The sequence below is a fragment of the Rhizopus microsporus genome, assembly GCF_002708625.1.
Source record: "Rhizopus microsporus ATCC 52813 unplaced genomic scaffold scaffold_23, whole genome shotgun sequence".
Lineage (NCBI taxonomy): Eukaryota > Fungi > Mucoromycota > Mucoromycetes > Mucorales > Rhizopodaceae > Rhizopus > Rhizopus microsporus.
In genome coordinates, this window is record NW_019671938.1 from 42,465 (window position 1) to 60,801 (window position 18,337).

The window sequence follows — 18,337 nt, forward strand, 5'->3', positions numbered from 1 at the left end:
TATGAACCACTTTATCAAGCAAGAAGAAGAGGGGTACACAGACTTCTTACATGATCATGCTCCCTGTCGAGAAGGGCCATTGATGATGCCTGAAGGAGAAGAGAACTTCTTGGCACAGAGCTCTTTACAGTTGGCCCATTTCATCAATCAGATCTACGACTACCAATATCACCCGTCATGTTATGACTACTGGCTTCCTCAAAACCCGGCCCTGATGACGACTATATGTATCAAGCCAGAACATATGACCTTTTCGCTTCCTGAATCCAACAGTACGACTGCGACCAGTACGGCTACCACGACGCCTATCTGCTGTACACCTGATCCTGCCAAAGTAGAAGAAAAGGAGGTCCAAAAGAAGGTTAATAAAAAGAAAGAAAGTAAGAGGAAGAGAATCAAGGCTTATGACAGTCAAACGACTGCCTACTTGCAATCTATGTTCTTTGAGACGTATAGCAAGCAGACCAAGTTGACAAAGCAGCAAAGATTAGAAGTACAGAGAAAGACAGGCTTACCATCTCGTAATATTACTTATTGGTTCTCGAATCATAAGAGAAGATTTCAAGGGTCCTTAAGCGTGTTTAAGAAAGTGATGGAAAATAGTAATGGTGCAGTTGCGACTTATGACGATTTCATTAAATGGCGTAGAAATCAAGGTTTACCTGACAATGTCACTAAAGAAGAATTACAAAAGCAATAAATCCTTTGTTGGCTAGACATCTCTTCTTCTTTTTCTTTTTCTCATAAAACAGGCATGTCCAATAAGATTAAGTATGTATAGAACTGATAAATCATTCAAACAACACTTTGGCAATCATGATAACATCCTCACACACATTTATACATAATAACTCCTGCTTAATCCACGTGTTATTAAAAAGACTATCTTTTTCTTTATTTCCTTGCTCGCTTATGATGTGATCTTAGTTCATGCAATTCACCTTCAAGCGCTGCACAGGCAATTTCCACTTGTAAATTCTGACTGATCAGATCCGACCATTTGTTTTCTAGTGAGGCCAGTGTGGCCGCTGCTGCCGTTTGATCTGCCTTACGCTGCTTATTGATTTCGATAATCTCATTACGAAGACGGTCAGTATTTGATTTGATATATTTGAGATACGTTTCCAATTGATAATTGTGTACTCGCCATGCATTTGCCCCATATTTTGAAAGTAACTCCAAGTTAAACATGCTATGAAATATTAGCCTTCACCTTTGCCATTATAATCGGTTTACCTTCCAGCTTGAGATTCTAGTTGAGACTTTGTATTATTGACTGCTGCCTTCCAAGCTTCGATATCTTCTTCGTTTGAAGGCCCTTTGAGTTCGTATCGTTCGGTATCTAAGACATCAAGTACCTGTTTTCGTTGTACTCGTTCAAATTCTTCTTTTAATGTCTCGTCGTTTTCAAACAGATTGATTGTCGTAGGTAAACTAGATTTTTCTGTTCTTTTCATGCGTCGCATTTCTTGTTCAATCAGTCTTTCGACTTCTGCTTTTATATCTTTTCAAAAATTAGTTTAATATTTATAATCTCTCTATTCTTTACTCACTTTCATCATCAAGATCACGATCAACGTCTAAAAAAAATGAGCATACACGTAAATATTTTATTATTTTTATTATTACAAGGCAGTGCATCAAGATCGACGTCAGATCGTGTTGCATATTCAATGGCTCTTTCTGACATGGTTTGAAGCTTAATTTGGAACACTGAATATAAAAGAAAAGTTTAGTCTTTCTCGCACAAGAAACACCACTAAGTCCTAAAATGCACTCACTTAAATCACCCCAGAATTTTTTGATTGGATAAGACAATAATGACGTTGGTGTCTTCTTTTCGAATCAGAATAATAAGGACGGGAGATTCTTGGCGCACTCCCTCGCGCACTCTCAGATTTCAAAATAGTGACGTTACACTTTTTGTTGGACTGATTCTCAAAATTTGTGGCGCTGCGTTTAGGCTTGACCATTCATTGTTCCTGATTCGGATGTTTAAATTCAAAACTGTTCATGCGTCTTGAGTATTTCATAAAAGAGCAGTATAACAGCTATTATATCTTTTGAAGCTCAAAGAAGATGATTTTCAATTTCACTAATTATAATAAAGGAAAAAACTTGCTATCCTTGTTGCTTTTCTTTTATCTAATTTACAAGATATAACCTAAGCTATGAACTCCAGCGCCGTCAACAACAACATTATGAACTTGGTTCAAGATGATTTTAAAGATATGAATGTCGAATTCTCTGAAAGATTTGATGTAGATTGTGAATACATCAGCATTGCTGAAGCTCGCAGCGCTGCCGCGGATTTTGGTAAAAAAATGGAACGTTGTTTTTGTTAGGTGAACGTTACATGCACCAGAAAATAAGTCAATACTGCAGGCACTTCTTCTAGGCACTACATGTGGCATCATTTTACAACTTCACACTAACAAATTCTCTGCTTAACCTAAGACTTTCCAGTTCCCTCTCTCTGCTATGAAATACGAATTTATCATAATTACAAGTGATTGATCTTGGTTCATTTGTTGATAGACTGACAACATAAAACTAGAATAAAAAAATAACATTTCTTTTTATTTCTTCTTATTTCTTCTTCTATCTGAAAAGAAACAAACCAATATGACGACTTTATAAAATTCATGTTTAATTTGACACTGCAGCTTAAAGAGTTTTGTTGGGCGACATCATAGGTAGTGAGTAAAAGCAACGCCCGTAGGATTAACCTAACTTCTGATGTATTTTCTGGTGCATATAGTGTTTTCCTTTTGTTGCTGCCCACTCCAATGCAAAGAAATCCTACTCTGCTTTGGCCTGCAAGCAATTTGGTAAGTATAAGCCAGGAAAAAAGGTAGCAACTGAAGATGAGCAACCAAAAGATGCCACTCCTTGTGCTTCTGAAAAAGATGGTTATTAGAGATACCCAAAGGAACGAGTGTCAATGCTTTATCAAGCTTGTTGCTTTCCCATCGGGCGAACTGAAGGTTTACTAATTATGCCGTACAATCTACGCAATCCATAGAAAGTAGTCTCAAGAGGTAATGGATTTCATTATGCGAACTATTTCGTTACCTACGCCAAACCCAGTGGAGACGGTCATGCAAGTGAGCTATTTAAAATATATACTAATACTCTTTTTGTTAACTTTGTACAAATCCAAGTATTGCGCTTGAATGGCACAGACAACATCTTGAAGAAAGATATTTACAATATAAAAGCACAGACACTAGTGTGCAATCACAGGTATGTAATTGATACGATTAAATTACAATTGTTGATATGAAGTATCTTTATGTTCCGAAAGAAAAAGAAGATTACGACTAAAAGGACAAAAGAATGCTGCACAGCACTGCTTGGACAATGGCAATCATGTCATCTGTCGAACTTCAGAGTGTCCAGAAAGAAAGCCAAGCAGTAAGTCGTATAATATATGGAATTAAGTTTGATTGATGTTAATCTATGCTTATAGGTTTCCCGCCTGCCATTTACCAGTTGAAATATTGCAAACTGTGTCCAGTTGCTAATGGTCAAGATATTGTAAGTACTTATCCATAAAACAAGCGAAAATAGCCCTAACGAGAGTAATAACAGGTCTGGCAAAGGGATATCAATGCAGCCATTAACATTCGTTCAATGCTGGTTTCATGTATTGAATCAGGCTACAAGATTTTATCAACGTATCTCTCGTTGACAAGAGAAGGAGCCTCTGGTGGTGAGGGCGCCACCGTGCAGTCACTTTGGTTGGTCCTTTGGAGCCTTATGTCATCATTTCGGTGGTGATTTAAGTGTATCCTTTTTATTAGATTTTGATCGTCGAAAATCGTGCCGTTGCATTATCATGGACTAGTGTGCCAAGAACCACCTTATTTTGGAAAACATAGATCTCCTGGCCAGGGATTATATTACTAAATAAAGATGCTCAACTCATCCTGCATAATCTGTGCATTGCAATTCAGCGCGTCATTGTGCATGAATAACCCTTAATGATAAGTTAGTACATGACAGTTTTGCACAGAAGGGTTGTGCGAATAGCCTCCATCAAACGAAATTAAATTGGCTCGTCATTAAAAAACGCCTACAAATTATAAGCATACAAATTACACGTACCAATTGCGCAAGAAAGTAACAAAAAAAAAAAGAGATAAAAACAATAGTGACAAACCTATAAGCATGATTACTATGCAATTTGCTGACGATATGCTCAAGTCGATTATGTCCATTAAGCATAATGACTATTCTGTTTTTTTATGGAGCATTGTCTTCAAACATCAATACACACAAAAAGTGGAGATGGGAATTATTGGAAGTGAAATATCGTGACGGACTGACGCTTGCTGTTTTTTGATGGATCAAGGATTCAGCCGTGTTGTGCATCAGTCATCGGTTTTCTTTTTCGTAAATGTACGTTATCAACGTCTTTTTGATCAACTGGAACACAATAGTCGCCATAAATCGTAAGGGCATGCATCGATCGACCCATTTACCCGAAATACGATGGCAAGTGGTTTGCCAAATATGAAAGTAAGGGACAAAAGCTAGTAGTAATAAGAATAGAAAATGGGCAATGAGTCAGTGAGACTGAAACATATGGCATCTTTATTTACGACGAGCAAAACAATAGTATTTAGACTTTTTAACATCTACAATCAATTGTGATGGTTGGATATCGTAAGCGTACCTATAAGCGTCCAGCTACTATGGGAATAACCGGGAAGAGCCTAACTAATATTAGCTATTGGTTCGATATATGTTCGAGGTACCTTGTTAATGATGTGGTACATGATCTGACAATGTCTGTCGAATAAGGAACCGTTGACCTGGAAGTTAGAGTACAGGCGTTTAATTAAGCACTGTGGTACTTTAAGAGTAAGCTCACGTATGATAGGAAGAGCCCCTAACTGAGTAACGGTTACTACAAATATTTATTGATAATGTTGTGATGGCACAACAGCAAATCTAAGATGCGCGTAGAGATTTCAATCTTTGTGGCTTCATACACCACATAGATCGCATCGCTCAGGAGAGCCACAAGATAAAAAAAACGTGTGTCGGCCGATTGATTGAGACATTAAACATCTCTTTATATTGTTGAGATCAATGAAGTTTTGGCGAATATGCCTAGTCGGATAAGATCACGCGCAACCAAGTAGTTGTTGTTGGCTTCTGTCGAAGATTTCACCTCGCCAAAGCCCCGAGTGATACCGATCAATCCAGAGACACATGCATCTGGCCTGCTTTTGTTAATCGATATAGAAGTGGTCGCTTTTAATTCTTGTTTAATCGTGGTAGCCCCATGAAATAGTGTATCCTGCAGGATGCCATCAAATAAAAGCGTTAATGTTGGCTCTAAATAGCGAGTAATGAGCTCTTGTTCCATTATTGTATCGTCAATACAATATTCTGATGATTTTTGCATGATCATCGCGAATGACTTCACAATCCGGTATTCCTTACTTGAAATTTGCCCTTCCACTTACAACAACTTGATAGTTGCTTCTTCTCGATCGATCTTGTTGTTGATAATGTCCTATATAGTGATTAAATGACGAGCTTTGCTGCATTAAGCTTTGTTATTGTAAAAAGCTATCATATCGACAACTTGCGGATTACATTCTTTATAAAAAGAAGAGTTAAGTATTATTAAATTAGGCTTGGGTGAGGGTTTTATAGGAAATATTAATGTTGTCAACACGTTAGTTCTTATCCTTTTTAGATGCGATAGAGGAATGTAAAGTAGAATGTATACTCTACTGTAAGATATAAAGTATCAGAATAACTCATATCAAACACATTACGCTGTAGCATAAAAAAGGCTTTATATGTCATTTTATTCATTTACTGATTCTGCAATATTTAGATGTTATTACATTCTTACCATCAGCAAGGCATATGTGTAGATTCTATATTCCTTGTATCTAATGTTATATGTGATCAATCTTCTGACTCCTTGATTAACACAGTCTCTTCAGAAAGTAAAGTCGCGTTTTTGTAGTTTTATAATACAGATTATACGAAAAAGCGACAAGTCAGCGCGTCATATCTTTTTAGAAATAGTGTATGTATGATCCATATGGCAATGAGCCGCACCAATTGAAAAACTGTCAGAAAACCGTTTAATTAATTGAAATTTCACATAGTTTCCAAGTTCAATGTTGTCAGCATGGACAACACATTTATACTTGATTTCTGTGTCATTTATCTTTTCAACAGTAAAGCACATTACAAAAACCTATCTTACCTAGCATCTCCAATAGTAGATAAAAAGAAGAAGGATGATACACAAAAAGGCTATTTTTTATACTATTTTGTAACACGATTGCTATCGACATTACACGCAGCTGATGCCAGCAGTTCAGTATCGCCAGAGTACTGAAAACGCAAGTCCAACTTTACTCAACACTTCCAACGAGAGGCAGTCACCCTTGCTTGAGGAGAGTGTGATAAGAGCCGCCCAGATTTCTTCTGTTGAGGTCAGATCTTGAGAGAGGTCCAAAAACTATACCACCGCAGTCCGATATTCTTTTTTCAGAGGATAACCCATTGCAAAGTGATAACGGACCTTCTCAGCATTATCTCAAGTTCGACGATCAGCAGAAAGTCAACGAGATGGGTTCTATTGATGAAGTTTTTGTTGAATGCCTATGGAAACATGAAGGAGACGCATCCAAGGGGCAAACGCTTTGGGTAACGTAAAGGTGTTTCAAAAGAGCGCCGCAGCTAAGAAGAGAGATGCCAACCTTGATTAGGAAGATTGGGTATCCGAGGGCGTTAATGCATACAAGGGTCGATCAGAGTGCCACCATCTATGCAAATCTTGTAGAGAGACGCGAACCAGAGGCATCGAGAGTATGCTTGTCATAGGCATAGACCAATGGCGGCAAGCAGATAGCCAGGGTGTAATGGGGACTGACAAGCGCGTATCACTGGCAGAGCCAGTAGCTGATAGTCCATCTGGCGTGCCGCAAATCATAGAAGCCAACGCACTATGCCATTGCAAGCTACTCCCAGGGCGAAGACATTGGACAACAACAAGGAGCACATGGCTAATGATTTGGTGCTGATGAAGAAACGGTGACAGGAAGACATTCGAAATGGACTCCAGGTTCTTGAACGTGTACAAGAAGACGATCCTCATCTTGATTATATTCTTGAAAGATACCATAACGATACTATTGATTCCGATTTTATAAACGAAAATATATCTAAACTTGATTTGCCCAGCTCTTTTAAAGTGAAATAAGAAGTCGACTTTGGATGAGGAAACTGGGAAAAAAGAGAACCACCGAGGGGCTGAAGAGTACAGAGTATAAAAAACAATCTATCCAAGTTCAGTATTGATCATGTTGTTAATCTTGAAGAGATAAAAGAAGCTCTTTCACAACAGTACGCAGGCCGTGGCACCCTTCAAAAATTTTATTAATCCAATTATTAATCCAAAAAAGGAGAAAACGAAGCCCATAATGTTCATAGGCAATAAAGGAAGCAGAAAGTTCAGGGAAAGTACACAAACGTGTGTATAACTGGTGCATTTATGACCTCGAAAACATCCTTGTATTGTTTCTCCAAGATTGACTATCCTATACGAAGAAAAATGAAAAAGACAGACAAGCCAGTTTTAGGAGCGAAGGCTCTCTGTTATATAGAAAAACAAAGCGTTGGAATCTAGAGATCTTCTCTCTCTCTGCTTTAGTAATTGGCATTTCTGGACTGTCCAAGCTTTTGTTTAAACAAACTCTCCCTATTCTCTCGTCTAGAATCGCTCACTTCAATACTGAATTTATTTCTATTACCACTTCCTTGCTTTGCACAAGAGAATGGCATGGCCGTTGTGGTGCAGATACGCGGTTGGGATTGGTATAATTACCTCGAATTCATGACTGCTTTTTTGATTGGGTAATTGATAATAATTAAAAGGCCCAAAAGGCCCAAATTGCGTGTAGACAAAAAATAAAAGCCCTGTTTACATGTGAGGCTTTTTCACTCTGAACCAAAAAAGAGAAAAAGAAAGGGGAAAGGGGGAGGGTGAAGATAAGAGAAGCAGTAAAGCAAGTTAAAATTTTAGTATTTCTTTTTTTTTTTTGAGGCGTAACAACAAGAAGTTTATTTTTAGCTACTTTTATCTACATTTGGACAGCATTTTTTTCCCTTTATTTTTCCATTCTTTTATCTATAATCCCTTTCGCACGCTTCAAACTAGAGAGGAGAGATGTGATAAGTATAGTCTTAACCTAAAATCAGAGAGAGAGAGAAGAGAAGAGAAAGAAGAGAAAAGTTTTCCTTGTGTTCTATTGATTCCTTGATTTACGTTGAAACCCGGGTTTAATGTTACCGGGTTTTGATGCTATGTAATCTATTTTTTGTTACGAATTGTATTCAAAAGAAATGGGTGACAAAAAGTAATATTCTATTATTAGTAAACATCAACGACTTTTACACATTAAGAAGGAGTTACCCTCACGAAATTCTATTGTTCAAGTTTCAATTTCATCTCTTACTTCTTTTATTTCTCTAATAGATGGAAATTTGATTGCGCCTCTTTTCTCTCTTTGTTATGCATGCCAGAAATGATGGCAATTTGTTTGTGTGATACCTTCATATGGGTAATACAACTTATGATCCCCTTTTCCTGAACGATGGTTGGTAGATCCCAAAAAAAAGCGCAGACTCGATTGACGGCACTTGGTATCACGAGACGTCGTGTCTTTGCTCCCCTATTTACCACTGTTGTGAAAATTGTTGTGTTCCCGAAAATGAAACTCCCTGTTGCCTCTGGCTACTGAGATCTTCTTTCTCCGAGCGAACGAGTACCATGGAATAACAGGTACAAATAGCGCAAGTTTTTTCTTTCTTTTCTTTTCTTTTCATTACACTCCCCCCCCCCAAAAAAATGAAATTTTTGACCATTTCAGCTTTGGTCACCTTTGCCTTGTCAGGTACCTTGGCTGCTGATGTGCAGTACTCTGTCGTAGCCTTTCCTTCTGGAAACCAAGGTGTTGCTGTCTCTGTAAATGGCCAAACCGTACAGCTTCAAAAGAGCTCTCTTCATCCCAACATCTTTTCAGGTACTGCTCCCTTTGGTTCTACCTATCAATATGTCATCACGGACGGACAAAACAAGATACCAGAAACAACAACTCGTAAGCTGACTGATGGTATCACTTCTACTGGCAACGAATTCTTCAACCGTAGTCAAACTATCTACAATGTTCCTGCTCTTCCTCAAGCTTTTAATCCTGTTTATCCAAGTAAGGAGAAAGACCTATACGATTCTTTCTTTTATTAACATATATCTCTAGCTCTGTTTACCAACATGAATCAGTCCAACGAGGTTTCTACCATCATCATGACAGTCAATGCTACTCAATTGGAAGCCTTCAACAAGAACCCTCTTGAAAAATTAGACGATGCTCAAGTAACCGAATTGGCTTATATCAACAGCAAGGAAGTCTACAAGTTTACCAACGCTGGTCTGAGCACCAGTGGTCAATCCACCAAAGACTTTGCAAAGCAATCCTGGGCCATTGAATTAGACAAGTACAACAAAAACACCACTCAAAAGAGCTTGCTCTTTGGAAGAACCACATTAAAGCTTCGTGCTGAAGAAACTGATAGCACCTTTGCGTAAATGCTAAATACAAGGAAAAAATATGTCCAAAGCTAACTCTTTACAAAAAGTCGTGAAAAATTAGTTCTTGATATGCTTGCTGCTGCTGGTGGCGCCACTCTCTCTGCCTCATGGACTCGTGTCTTTATCAATAATGAACCTTATGGCCTTTTCTTACTCATGGACGATGTCTCTACCCATCTGATCGACAATATTCTTCATGGTGGTAACTGGAAATCACCCAATACAGGTAAGCACGCACCTTGTTTTATCGTGACAATAGTTCTCACATGAGCTCGTTTAGGTGTTACCTATAAAGGAAATGCTCTTAGCCCCGAACAAGAAGGCAATTTAGTCTACGCTGGTGATGATCTGACTAAATACAGCGCCGACCTTTATAAACTGGCCGATAAGGGAGAAGACAACAGTGTATCAAAGAACAACAGTCAACAATTGATTATGGAATTTTGCAAGAACTTGAGTCAAGTAAACTATAAGGACGCAACAGACGCTCAACATCCAGGCAGCATTGCTAATGTGATCGACAGCCCTCAAAATACATTGATTCACTTGGCCATCAACTTCCTCATTGGTTCCTGGGACGGTTTCTGGTATCAAGCCAGTAACTACTACCTCAACCAAGACCTCGTTACCAAGAAATGGACTTTGATCACTTACGACTTTGACGAAACCTTTGGTAATGGTGCTGAAGATGCCAGCATGAACACAGTCTCTTACCAAAACTACTCTCGGCCTGGCTCTGAACGCCCATTGGTAACCGTATTCTTGAACAATACATACTACCAAGGTGTCTTTGAGAACACGCTCAAGACGATTGTCAAGCGATTCTTCAAGCCTAGTGTTATCAACCCTCGCCTTCAAGCCTGGTCTGACATGTTGAAGGAAGACATTGCCTGGACTCGTGCAATCCCTGGTCGTTCTCCTGGTACAAAGACTACCTTCACCGTACAAAACTTCCAAGATGGATTACTTGGCAACGGCACAGATGCCATCAGTCAATGGGTTACTAAGCGTGTCACCTCTCTTACATCTCAACTCAACTTTTCAGATACAGATGATCTTCCTGCCTTGCCTGCTTATACTGCTGGTACTCATCTCGATGCTAATGGTAATGTTGTCTCCGGTAACGGTTCAACTGTCAGCACTGGTTCCAACAATGGTAGCCCCTCTGGTAACAGCAACAGCAACAGCAACAATGCCTCCACCAATGCTTCCGCCAAGAGCACCTCTGCTGCTTCCATCTCTAGAATCTCCAATGCAGTCCTCATCGTTGCTTCAGCTGTTGCCTTGTTCCACTTTTAGTTTATCCCGTTATGCACACACTTTCTATCTTTGTGATGTAATTTGTTAATATAGTTTTATTTTTATTCTTTTTTCTTCGTGTTCTATAATCATTTAAGCCACACACGCAATCCATTGTTTCGTCTTTGGACCATATGTTAGATTACTATGAATAGTCTTGCATGTAAAGAAAATCCGTAAATGGCAGGTGGTACGGTAACCGTGTCACCTAATTATAATATAATGGTGCGATTTCCGTTGTACCAACAGCTGTACGTGTGACCTACATTAACAAGGGCCACACAGCGTCACAATTAAACAAAGGTCACGTTTTGGCGCGTGTCCTTGATGCTTTCATAATGATTAATCAAAAAAAAAGAAGAAAAGAAAGGAAATAGGGGGAGAGGCACAGTTTACATAATAAGTGCTACCATCTTTGCCATGGCAACTTTTTTTTCTTTTTCCGATAGGCCCGGTCCTTGTTGCCTTTCAGCAAAAAGGATATACGGCAAAATTAAGCTCCTCTCCCCCCTGCCTTTTTACACATCATGAAATAATGAATTCATTGTGTTTTCTATACATTTCTTCTTTAATTTCCTTTTGATACTAATTATATTTTTTGAGTTTCGGAAAAAAGAAACAAAAAATTGGCGCTATGACATCAAGTTCTTCCACGCATCTTTTTGAAACGGAGCAGGGCAATCAGAAGTGAGGTAGAAAATTTAGCTTACTTTCTGTGGAGTACACATTTAACGTGAGATAAAAAGGGGGTCGAATTGCTGTTCTTTTTTTACTTTAATTCAACATGAAGCTCCTTTCGGGCGGCATTATTAGTCTATTACTCTTCCTTACATCCATTGCAGCCGATGATGTCGAATATGCTGTGGTTGCATTCCCTCGCGATAGTCAAACTGTTGCTGTCACAGTAAACAATCAAAATTATCCACTCCAGAACAGTCCTGAATACCCAAATATCTTTAAAGGCAAAGCGCCCTTGGGCCCTGACTATCGATACGCTCTTGTTTCCGGCAACAAGACAACGCCCGAGTTTGCTGTACGTACGTTGGCCAATAATTCTGTATCGACCGGAAATGAATTCTTTAATCGCTCACGTACGGTCTATGATGTCCCCGCTCTCCCTAGAGCGTACAATCCAATTTATACGCGTAAGCTCATTCTCAATGGACCCTTTTGCATGTCTAACATTCTAGTTTAGCTTTCGTGAGCAACATGAGCCGATACAATGAAGTGACGACACTCATCTTGAACGTGGACAAGTCCGGATTTGACAAAATTCTAAAGACTCCCAAGGCGAGTCACAAGTTCGTCCAAGTATACAATATGACGTACGTCGCTAGCAACGAAGTTTTTACGTTCCAAGGAGCAGGTATCAAGAACGCTGGTCAATCTTCAAAGGACTATGCCAAGCAGTCACTCAAGATCAAGTTCAACAAGTTTAATAACGGTACCAAGGATTATCTCTACAATCGCCATGCACTCAAGCTACGTGCTGAAGCGAACGAACCCACAATGGTAAGAGAGAAACTCATGCTAGATTCCTTGGCTGCTGCTGGCGCAGCAGCTCCAGGCAGCAACTGGGTTCGTCTGTATGTGAACGAGGAGCCCTATGGACTGTTCCTGATGACCGATGACACCTTTGACGGCTTTATTGACAATTACCTTCATGGTGGCATTCATGTAAACACGACAGGCGCAACATACAAAGGTAACTCAATGGACGAAACCCACGGTGCAGATTTAGTCTACAAGGGACCCTCCGCCGCAGATTATGATACAGACGATCTTTACATGCTTGAAGAAAAGGGTAATGCGAATGTGACCAAGGAAGACTTTATGGGCCCCTTGATTGATTTCATGAGAAAGTTGGACCAAACGGCAATCGGTACCGACGCTCAACATCCTGGCAACATCACCGACTTGATTGATAACGCCAATCAAACCATGATACAGGCCGCGCTCAATTTCCTTTCTGGCTCCTGGGACGGATTCTGGTATCAAGCAAGTAACTTTTACCTCACCCAAGACTTGGGCTCCAAAAAATGGACTCTAACAACCTTTGATTTTGATGAAACATTTGGTAATGGTCTTGAAGAGCCTCAGCTGATCTCAGTACCTTATGAAAACTATACTCGATCTGGTAACAAGCGTCCGCTCGTGGATGTCTTCATCAAATCTCCTTATTATAATGCTCAGTTCCAAGATATTCTCAAGACCATCATCAAACGTTTCTTTAATCCTCGTGTCATCAAGCCTCGTTTGGACGGCTGGGCTACCATGCTCAAGGAAGATATCGCCTGGGACTTTAGTTTACCTGAACGTTCACCAGGCGAGAAGTTCAAGTACACAGTAGAGACGTTCAACAAGAATCTCTACTCAACCGTCGATGGTACCATCGGTGTTCTCGAATGGGTCTCGAACCGCACAGCGGCTGTCTGTCAGCAGCTCAATTTCAATGACTCTGATGATTTACCTCCTTTACCTCCATATAACGTCAACCTTCCTCCTGTATAATACATAGATTGTGATCATAGAGGTTTCTTTTTTTTATTATTAAAAAATATTTACAAATGTTTAAAACATGCCCATGGTATCAAATCCTGGTGGCAATTGTTGACCCACGAGTGCTGCCAATTGTGCCTTTTCAGTCTGAAGACGTTGTTGTTCCTTACGATAAGCGGCCTGAGCTGCTTGTTCTGCAGAGACTCTTGCTTGCTCTTCAGCTAATTTCTGTCGTTGATCAGACATGACTTGTCTGCCAATCAGTATTTTCATAGACAGTGTTTCGTCACTCTATGTTTGATTAATATTGAATGTTAAGGACTCTCTTTGCTTTTTTTTTTTTTACCTTTTCCAACTTTTCTTGCATCTTTTTATGCTTTTCAAACAAGTCGGATTGGCATTTAAATATATCCAGGATGGCACTATCCTGAAGTTCAACCGATATCCTATTTGCGTCTAGATCCGTCTTGGGATAATGATAAATGTGGTAAGGTAATAATCGATTGATTGCGTCCTCCAGAGATTTGAATGGCGTTTTGTAATCTGGGTTAGTTACAGCCACGTGATCTTTTGAGAGAGTGTCGAGGAATCTGATAGATATTAGCTACTCTCTTCAAGGAAAAAATAAAGACATTACCTTCTCTTAATCTCACGGTGTTGAAACTCTTCTTCCGGTAGACGTTTAGACAGTATAGAATCAGGAAGTGTTTGAGGAAATTTTCTAATATCTTGCTGTTTTGCCGCGGCAATGGGTTTTTGTGTCTGTTGAAGCTGAACAGGCTGTTGTTGTTGCTGTGGTAGTGGTTGTTGAAGTACTGGTAGTTGTTGTGGTTGTGTCTGAAGCGGTGTTGGGACTCCAAAGGAGCTTGTAGAGACGTCAGTTGTGGAGGCAACAGGTGTTGATGCAGCAGAGGTTGTAGCACTATTATTATTACTGTTATCTGCACTCACGGATTGGATATTAAACAGATTAGGCTGCTGTTGATGTTGAGGAGATTGAGGCAAAAGTCCCTGCAGCTGCTTCTTTTTTGAATATTTCCCAGTTTTGATATATTTCCGAGGGCCTTTGCTACTATCAGGTGGAGAGGTGGCCTCATACATACCACTTCGTTTCATCCCTTGCTGTTGGAGCCTTTGCTGTAAGAGCATCAGCTGTTGCTGCTGTTCTAGTTCCTCTCTTAACTTTCGTGCAGTCTCCTTGATAGCATCTGCTTCTGCTGGTGTAGGTTGTGGAGGTGTATTGAGTACAAGGGCATCTGTCTTGGGTGCAATTGGTTTATTATTATCCATTGGCATATTTACTTGTTGTTGTTGTTGTGCTGCTGCAAGCATAGTGGCGGCATGAAGAGATTGAATTTCTTCCATCAATCTTTTTCGTTGTTCTTCACTTATAGAAGATACTTGAACATTGTCTGGTAATTTATACACAATCTGATCCTTCTTTCGGACCATGAGTACTTTTATTCCAGCCAAAGTGAGTTCAGTGATTATCTGTTCTTCATTAACTGAGGATGTAGAAGAAGTGGGTGAGTTTACACTAGACTTTTTTATAAAGGTCAGTAAATAAAAATAAAAAAAATATAAACAGGGAAAACTTTTACTTGCGGTTTGTCTTTCTCCATTCTGTTCACTCTATTTTTTATTTTCCCTTTTCTGTTTTACAACTTTGAGTGACGCTTTTTAAAAGAGTTTTTTTTTGTTCACTGCAATTGGAGCGTACTCATGATCAAAATGGGTGTCTTGTTGTGACGGTTGTTTATTAAATTATCTTGCAGATACCCCGCATACCTACTCTTTCTCTCTCGATGTTTCAAATACACATTCTGTTCACCAGGAAGAACTTTATTGTTTTTGTACTATAATTTTTGAGCTACAACCGCTTCCATATGGAGACATCCACACTTTGTTTCCATGCAATGCTTAAATTCTTTTAGGAACTTTTGTTGGTCTTTCTCGTCCTTGAGTCCCAACGCTGGAGCAGCGAGCTTCATTGTCCCCTTTACACCTTCCATCCAACTCCAAGCGATTTTTTTGGCCGCACTGCTGCCAGTGGCTAAAGAAACAATAGTCAGTAAGCTACCTTTCCACATTTTCATTAGGTGTTATAAACATTTTACTTGTATCAACAGATGCAGATTTTGTCTCTATAATATTGGTGTTGCCAGCCTCTCTCAGTAGCCTTTCTAATTCAATGCCGATTCGAGGGTTTTGACCTTTTGCTTCACAGATAGTAATTACTATGAAAAAAATTTATAAATGATACGATCGTCTCTTCGTTTCACGATGTACTTACACGCTGACACTACCTTACAAAAGACGTCGTCATGCTCTGTTACTCTATAGTCTGGCTCCATAATCTGTATGAGACCTCCTGGCTTAGTAACGCGTAGTAACTCTTTGATCACACTTGGCCATTCGTCATAGCGTAGTGCCAAGACAAGTAGCCTTAGATGAACAAGGTCAAAAGTGTTGTCCGGATATGGCAGCCCCTCTAGTACATTTGCAATCCTGAAAGTAAATTGTTTGGGTGTAGGCTTTTGAGCAACAATGTTCACCATATCACAGCCGTCATAATTACAGTCTGGATAGTCATTAATCATATCCTTTAGATAATGTTAGTCACGGTAAGCCGTGCCTTGGTTCCATTCTCTTTCTTTTCTTACCATGACCCATACACCTGAGCCACACCCTACATCTAGTATAGATAGCCCTTGCTTAAGATCTAGAATTTCAGTTACGCTTTGTAGCACGTTTCTATGGTAAGATTGTAAGTATCACAGAATACATTTCTTTTTATTCAATGCTACCCTCCGAAAATTTCCTTTAACGCAAAATGTTGCTATGCTGGGGTTAGAAAACATATATGGCCTGTTATTCACTATGGTATCTTACGCCTGTAAGTCTCATCTGTTCTTCGTCATCCTTAGGCAACCAATAAGTTGAAGCCTCGATCTGATGAAATTCTCTTTGGGTGGGTATGGTTATGTCTTCTGAGCGGCTAATACACGATGCTTGTCCTGATTCTGCCATTGCTGTACTAAGGTATTTATCTTTGTTTCTGTTTTTATTTGCACACTCAGTGAGCCATGGCTTTGCGAAGCAGCTTCCCATTATGTATAGAATATAAAAAAAAAGAAAGAGAGGGTACGTTACCTTTTTTTTTTTTATTACTTGTTTATAAGAGTGAAAAAGAGTGGATGAAGAACCTTTCTATATATTGTCTGTAGCAACTATATGTTACATCCGCAAACGAACGTTGTTACATTGTATAACACTAATTCGTACAATATCGTACATAATGTTGCTCTTTTTGCACTCCAAGAAAACCCTTTTAGCGAGCAACGGGACATATACATTAAGCAATATTTACAAAGACGTTTATTATCATAAAAACATCAACTGTCCTAGTTTTCTAATACAAATCTAAATCTAGGTAATCCAGCTCTAAAGTCTTCAATGGCTTTGTTAACTTCTGACATTGGATATTTCTTGTACCAAGCCTTGAGATTCTTTTCGGAGATCAATTGAAGCATATCATCCAAATCTTTGGTACCTCCAACTAAAGAGCCAGTAACAACAAGTTGCTTCATGAGTTGAGGGAAGACGGGAACGGGTGGGTATTGGAATTCAGGAGCGTTTACATTAATAAAGACACCATCAGGAAGCAAGAGGTTAAAGTAAGTCTCCCATTTGAAGTCTTCTCCTACACCAGTACAGATGATATGTGTCAACTTGTTTGCATACTTTGCCATTTCTTCAGCATTGCTTGTGACAACATAGTCATCACATCCGAGTTTAATGGCATCATCGCGCTTTCTGTTGCTGGATGACAAAGCAATCACGTTAGCGCCTAATGCTTTACCAAACATGACTGCAAAGTGACCAAGACCACCAATGCCCAAAACACCCAAGGTAGAACCAGGACCGACCTTCCATCGTTTGAGGGGAGCATAGGTTGTTACACCTCCACACAAGAAACTAGCAGCATTTTCGTTGGAAACATTATCAGGGATCTTGCAAACCAACATTTGATCGCCACGCCACTTGTCAGCATACCCACCGCAAGTCTTTTCACCCGTTGGCCAGTGAGAGTTATAGGTACCGATTCCTCCTTTCAAACAAGTGTTTTCAGCTCCTTGGCTGCAACGGTGGCATTGTCCACATGCACCACACATAGCACCCATACCAGCACGATCACCAACCTTGACTCTTGTCACGTTCTTTCCTACTCTTGTGACAACGCCAGTAATCTCATGGCCAACAACAATTGGATAGTCAGTAGGTCCCCAGCCAGAGTCTGTGAATAACAGAATCAGTCATTGATTTATAGAGCGCATTATTTATATGCATACCAATAGTGTGAATATCACTACCACAGACACCACAGTGAGTGATGTCCATCTCGACAGTATTTTCATCCCAAGTCTTCATTGGGAATTGCATTTGTACAAGTGGCTTGCCCTTGCCAACAGAAGCCCAACCAGTAAGTGTATCGCTATTAGACATTTTTTAGAAAGAAAAAACTTATAGTTCTGAGAGGAAATGATTGATTGCCAAGCTTATATATATACATATTAAAAAAATTAGCGCTAATCGTTTAAGTACGCTTGTTTCCTTCAAAGTAAACCACTCGTATGCATTTTTTCTTTTACCGTCCATTTTAGGCAAAAGTATACGTAAGCTATTAAAGCTTTTACGCTAAAATTAGACGATGTTAATTTTTCTTCTGGACGTATTTGGAATAAATTGTAGACAACATACTTACCTTTTTTGGACGTAACGTAAATGGAAGTTTAGAAGAAGGACAATAAATCTTTAGATGGGTGAGAAAAGAACGCATAGTAGAATAAATAAAATAGTTTACACAAAAGGCATGGTGCGAGTAGCGCTATAAGGAGTGTCATCAAG

The 18,337-nt window shown here is 39.4% G+C and overlaps 9 protein-coding genes across 9 annotated transcripts; 4 read left to right on the top strand and 5 right to left on the bottom strand.

The window, feature by feature from the left end:
* Window position 1: 1 nt before the first annotated feature.
* On the top strand, window positions 2–700 carry RHIMIDRAFT_301602 (uncharacterized protein; the record flags this gene model as incomplete). The annotated part of the gene is made up of 1 exon (XM_023614373.1): window positions 2–700. The coding sequence occupies one exon, from the start codon at window positions 2–4 to the stop codon at window positions 698–700; it is 699 nt and encodes a 232-aa protein (XP_023462194.1).
* Window positions 701–894: 194 nt separating this feature from the next.
* RHIMIDRAFT_241505 (breast carcinoma amplified sequence 2) lies at window positions 895–1,690 on the bottom strand (the record flags this gene model as incomplete). Its single annotated transcript, XM_023609597.1, has 4 exons — window positions 895–1,192; window positions 1,237–1,504; window positions 1,554–1,580; window positions 1,630–1,690. 4 exons carry the CDS (start codon window positions 1,688–1,690, stop codon window positions 895–897), a joined length of 654 nt encoding a protein of 217 aa, XP_023462195.1.
* A 481-nt stretch (window positions 1,691–2,171) lies between these two features.
* Window positions 2,172–3,884, top strand: RHIMIDRAFT_295047 (uncharacterized protein; the record flags this gene model as incomplete). Its single annotated transcript, XM_023614145.1, has 6 exons — window positions 2,172–2,316; window positions 3,165–3,246; window positions 3,308–3,417; window positions 3,473–3,540; window positions 3,595–3,747; window positions 3,807–3,884. 6 exons carry the CDS (start codon window positions 2,172–2,174, stop codon window positions 3,882–3,884), a joined length of 636 nt encoding a protein of 211 aa, XP_023462196.1.
* Window positions 3,885–5,083: 1,199 nt separating this feature from the next.
* On the bottom strand, window positions 5,084–5,425 carry RHIMIDRAFT_247656 (uncharacterized protein; the record flags this gene model as incomplete). The annotated part of the gene is made up of 1 exon (XM_023610430.1): window positions 5,084–5,425. One exon carries the CDS (start codon window positions 5,423–5,425, stop codon window positions 5,084–5,086), a length of 342 nt encoding a protein of 113 aa, XP_023462197.1.
* Window positions 5,426–8,841: 3,416 nt separating this feature from the next.
* On the top strand, window positions 8,842–11,215 carry RHIMIDRAFT_295049 (uncharacterized protein). Its single transcript, XM_023614146.1, has 4 exons — window positions 8,842–9,248; window positions 9,300–9,624; window positions 9,679–9,857; window positions 9,912–11,215. Exons 1-4 carry the CDS (start codon window positions 8,891–8,893, stop codon window positions 10,928–10,930), a joined length of 1,881 nt encoding a protein of 626 aa, XP_023462198.1. The 5' UTR covers window positions 8,842–8,890; the 3' UTR covers window positions 10,931–11,215.
* A 385-nt stretch (window positions 11,216–11,600) lies between these two features.
* Window positions 11,601–13,726, top strand: RHIMIDRAFT_73058 (uncharacterized protein). The gene is made up of 2 exons (XM_023615614.1): window positions 11,601–12,075; window positions 12,126–13,726. Exons 1-2 carry the CDS (start codon window positions 11,715–11,717, stop codon window positions 13,439–13,441), a joined length of 1,677 nt encoding a protein of 558 aa, XP_023462199.1. The 5' UTR covers window positions 11,601–11,714; the 3' UTR covers window positions 13,442–13,726.
* RHIMIDRAFT_247659 (uncharacterized protein) lies at window positions 13,502–15,051 on the bottom strand (the record flags this gene model as incomplete). The annotated part of the gene is made up of 4 exons (XM_023610431.1): window positions 13,502–13,720; window positions 13,776–14,019; window positions 14,067–14,971; window positions 15,031–15,051. 4 exons carry the CDS (start codon window positions 15,049–15,051, stop codon window positions 13,502–13,504), a joined length of 1,389 nt encoding a protein of 462 aa, XP_023462200.1.
* A 234-nt stretch (window positions 15,052–15,285) lies between these two features.
* RHIMIDRAFT_247660 (S-adenosyl-L-methionine-dependent methyltransferase) lies at window positions 15,286–16,540 on the bottom strand (the record flags this gene model as incomplete). Its single annotated transcript, XM_023610432.1, has 6 exons — window positions 15,286–15,482; window positions 15,547–15,648; window positions 15,723–16,032; window positions 16,093–16,183; window positions 16,237–16,268; window positions 16,322–16,540. 6 exons carry the CDS (start codon window positions 16,538–16,540, stop codon window positions 15,286–15,288), a joined length of 951 nt encoding a protein of 316 aa, XP_023462201.1.
* Window positions 16,541–16,817: 277 nt separating this feature from the next.
* On the bottom strand, window positions 16,818–17,938 carry RHIMIDRAFT_73090 (NAD and Zn-dependent alcohol dehydrogenase; the record flags this gene model as incomplete). The annotated part of the gene is made up of 2 exons (XM_023615615.1): window positions 16,818–17,726; window positions 17,782–17,938. The coding sequence occupies 2 exons, from the start codon at window positions 17,933–17,935 to the stop codon at window positions 16,834–16,836; spliced, it is 1,047 nt and encodes a 348-aa protein (XP_023462202.1). The 3' UTR covers window positions 16,818–16,833.
* Window positions 17,939–18,337: the final 399 nt, after the last annotated feature.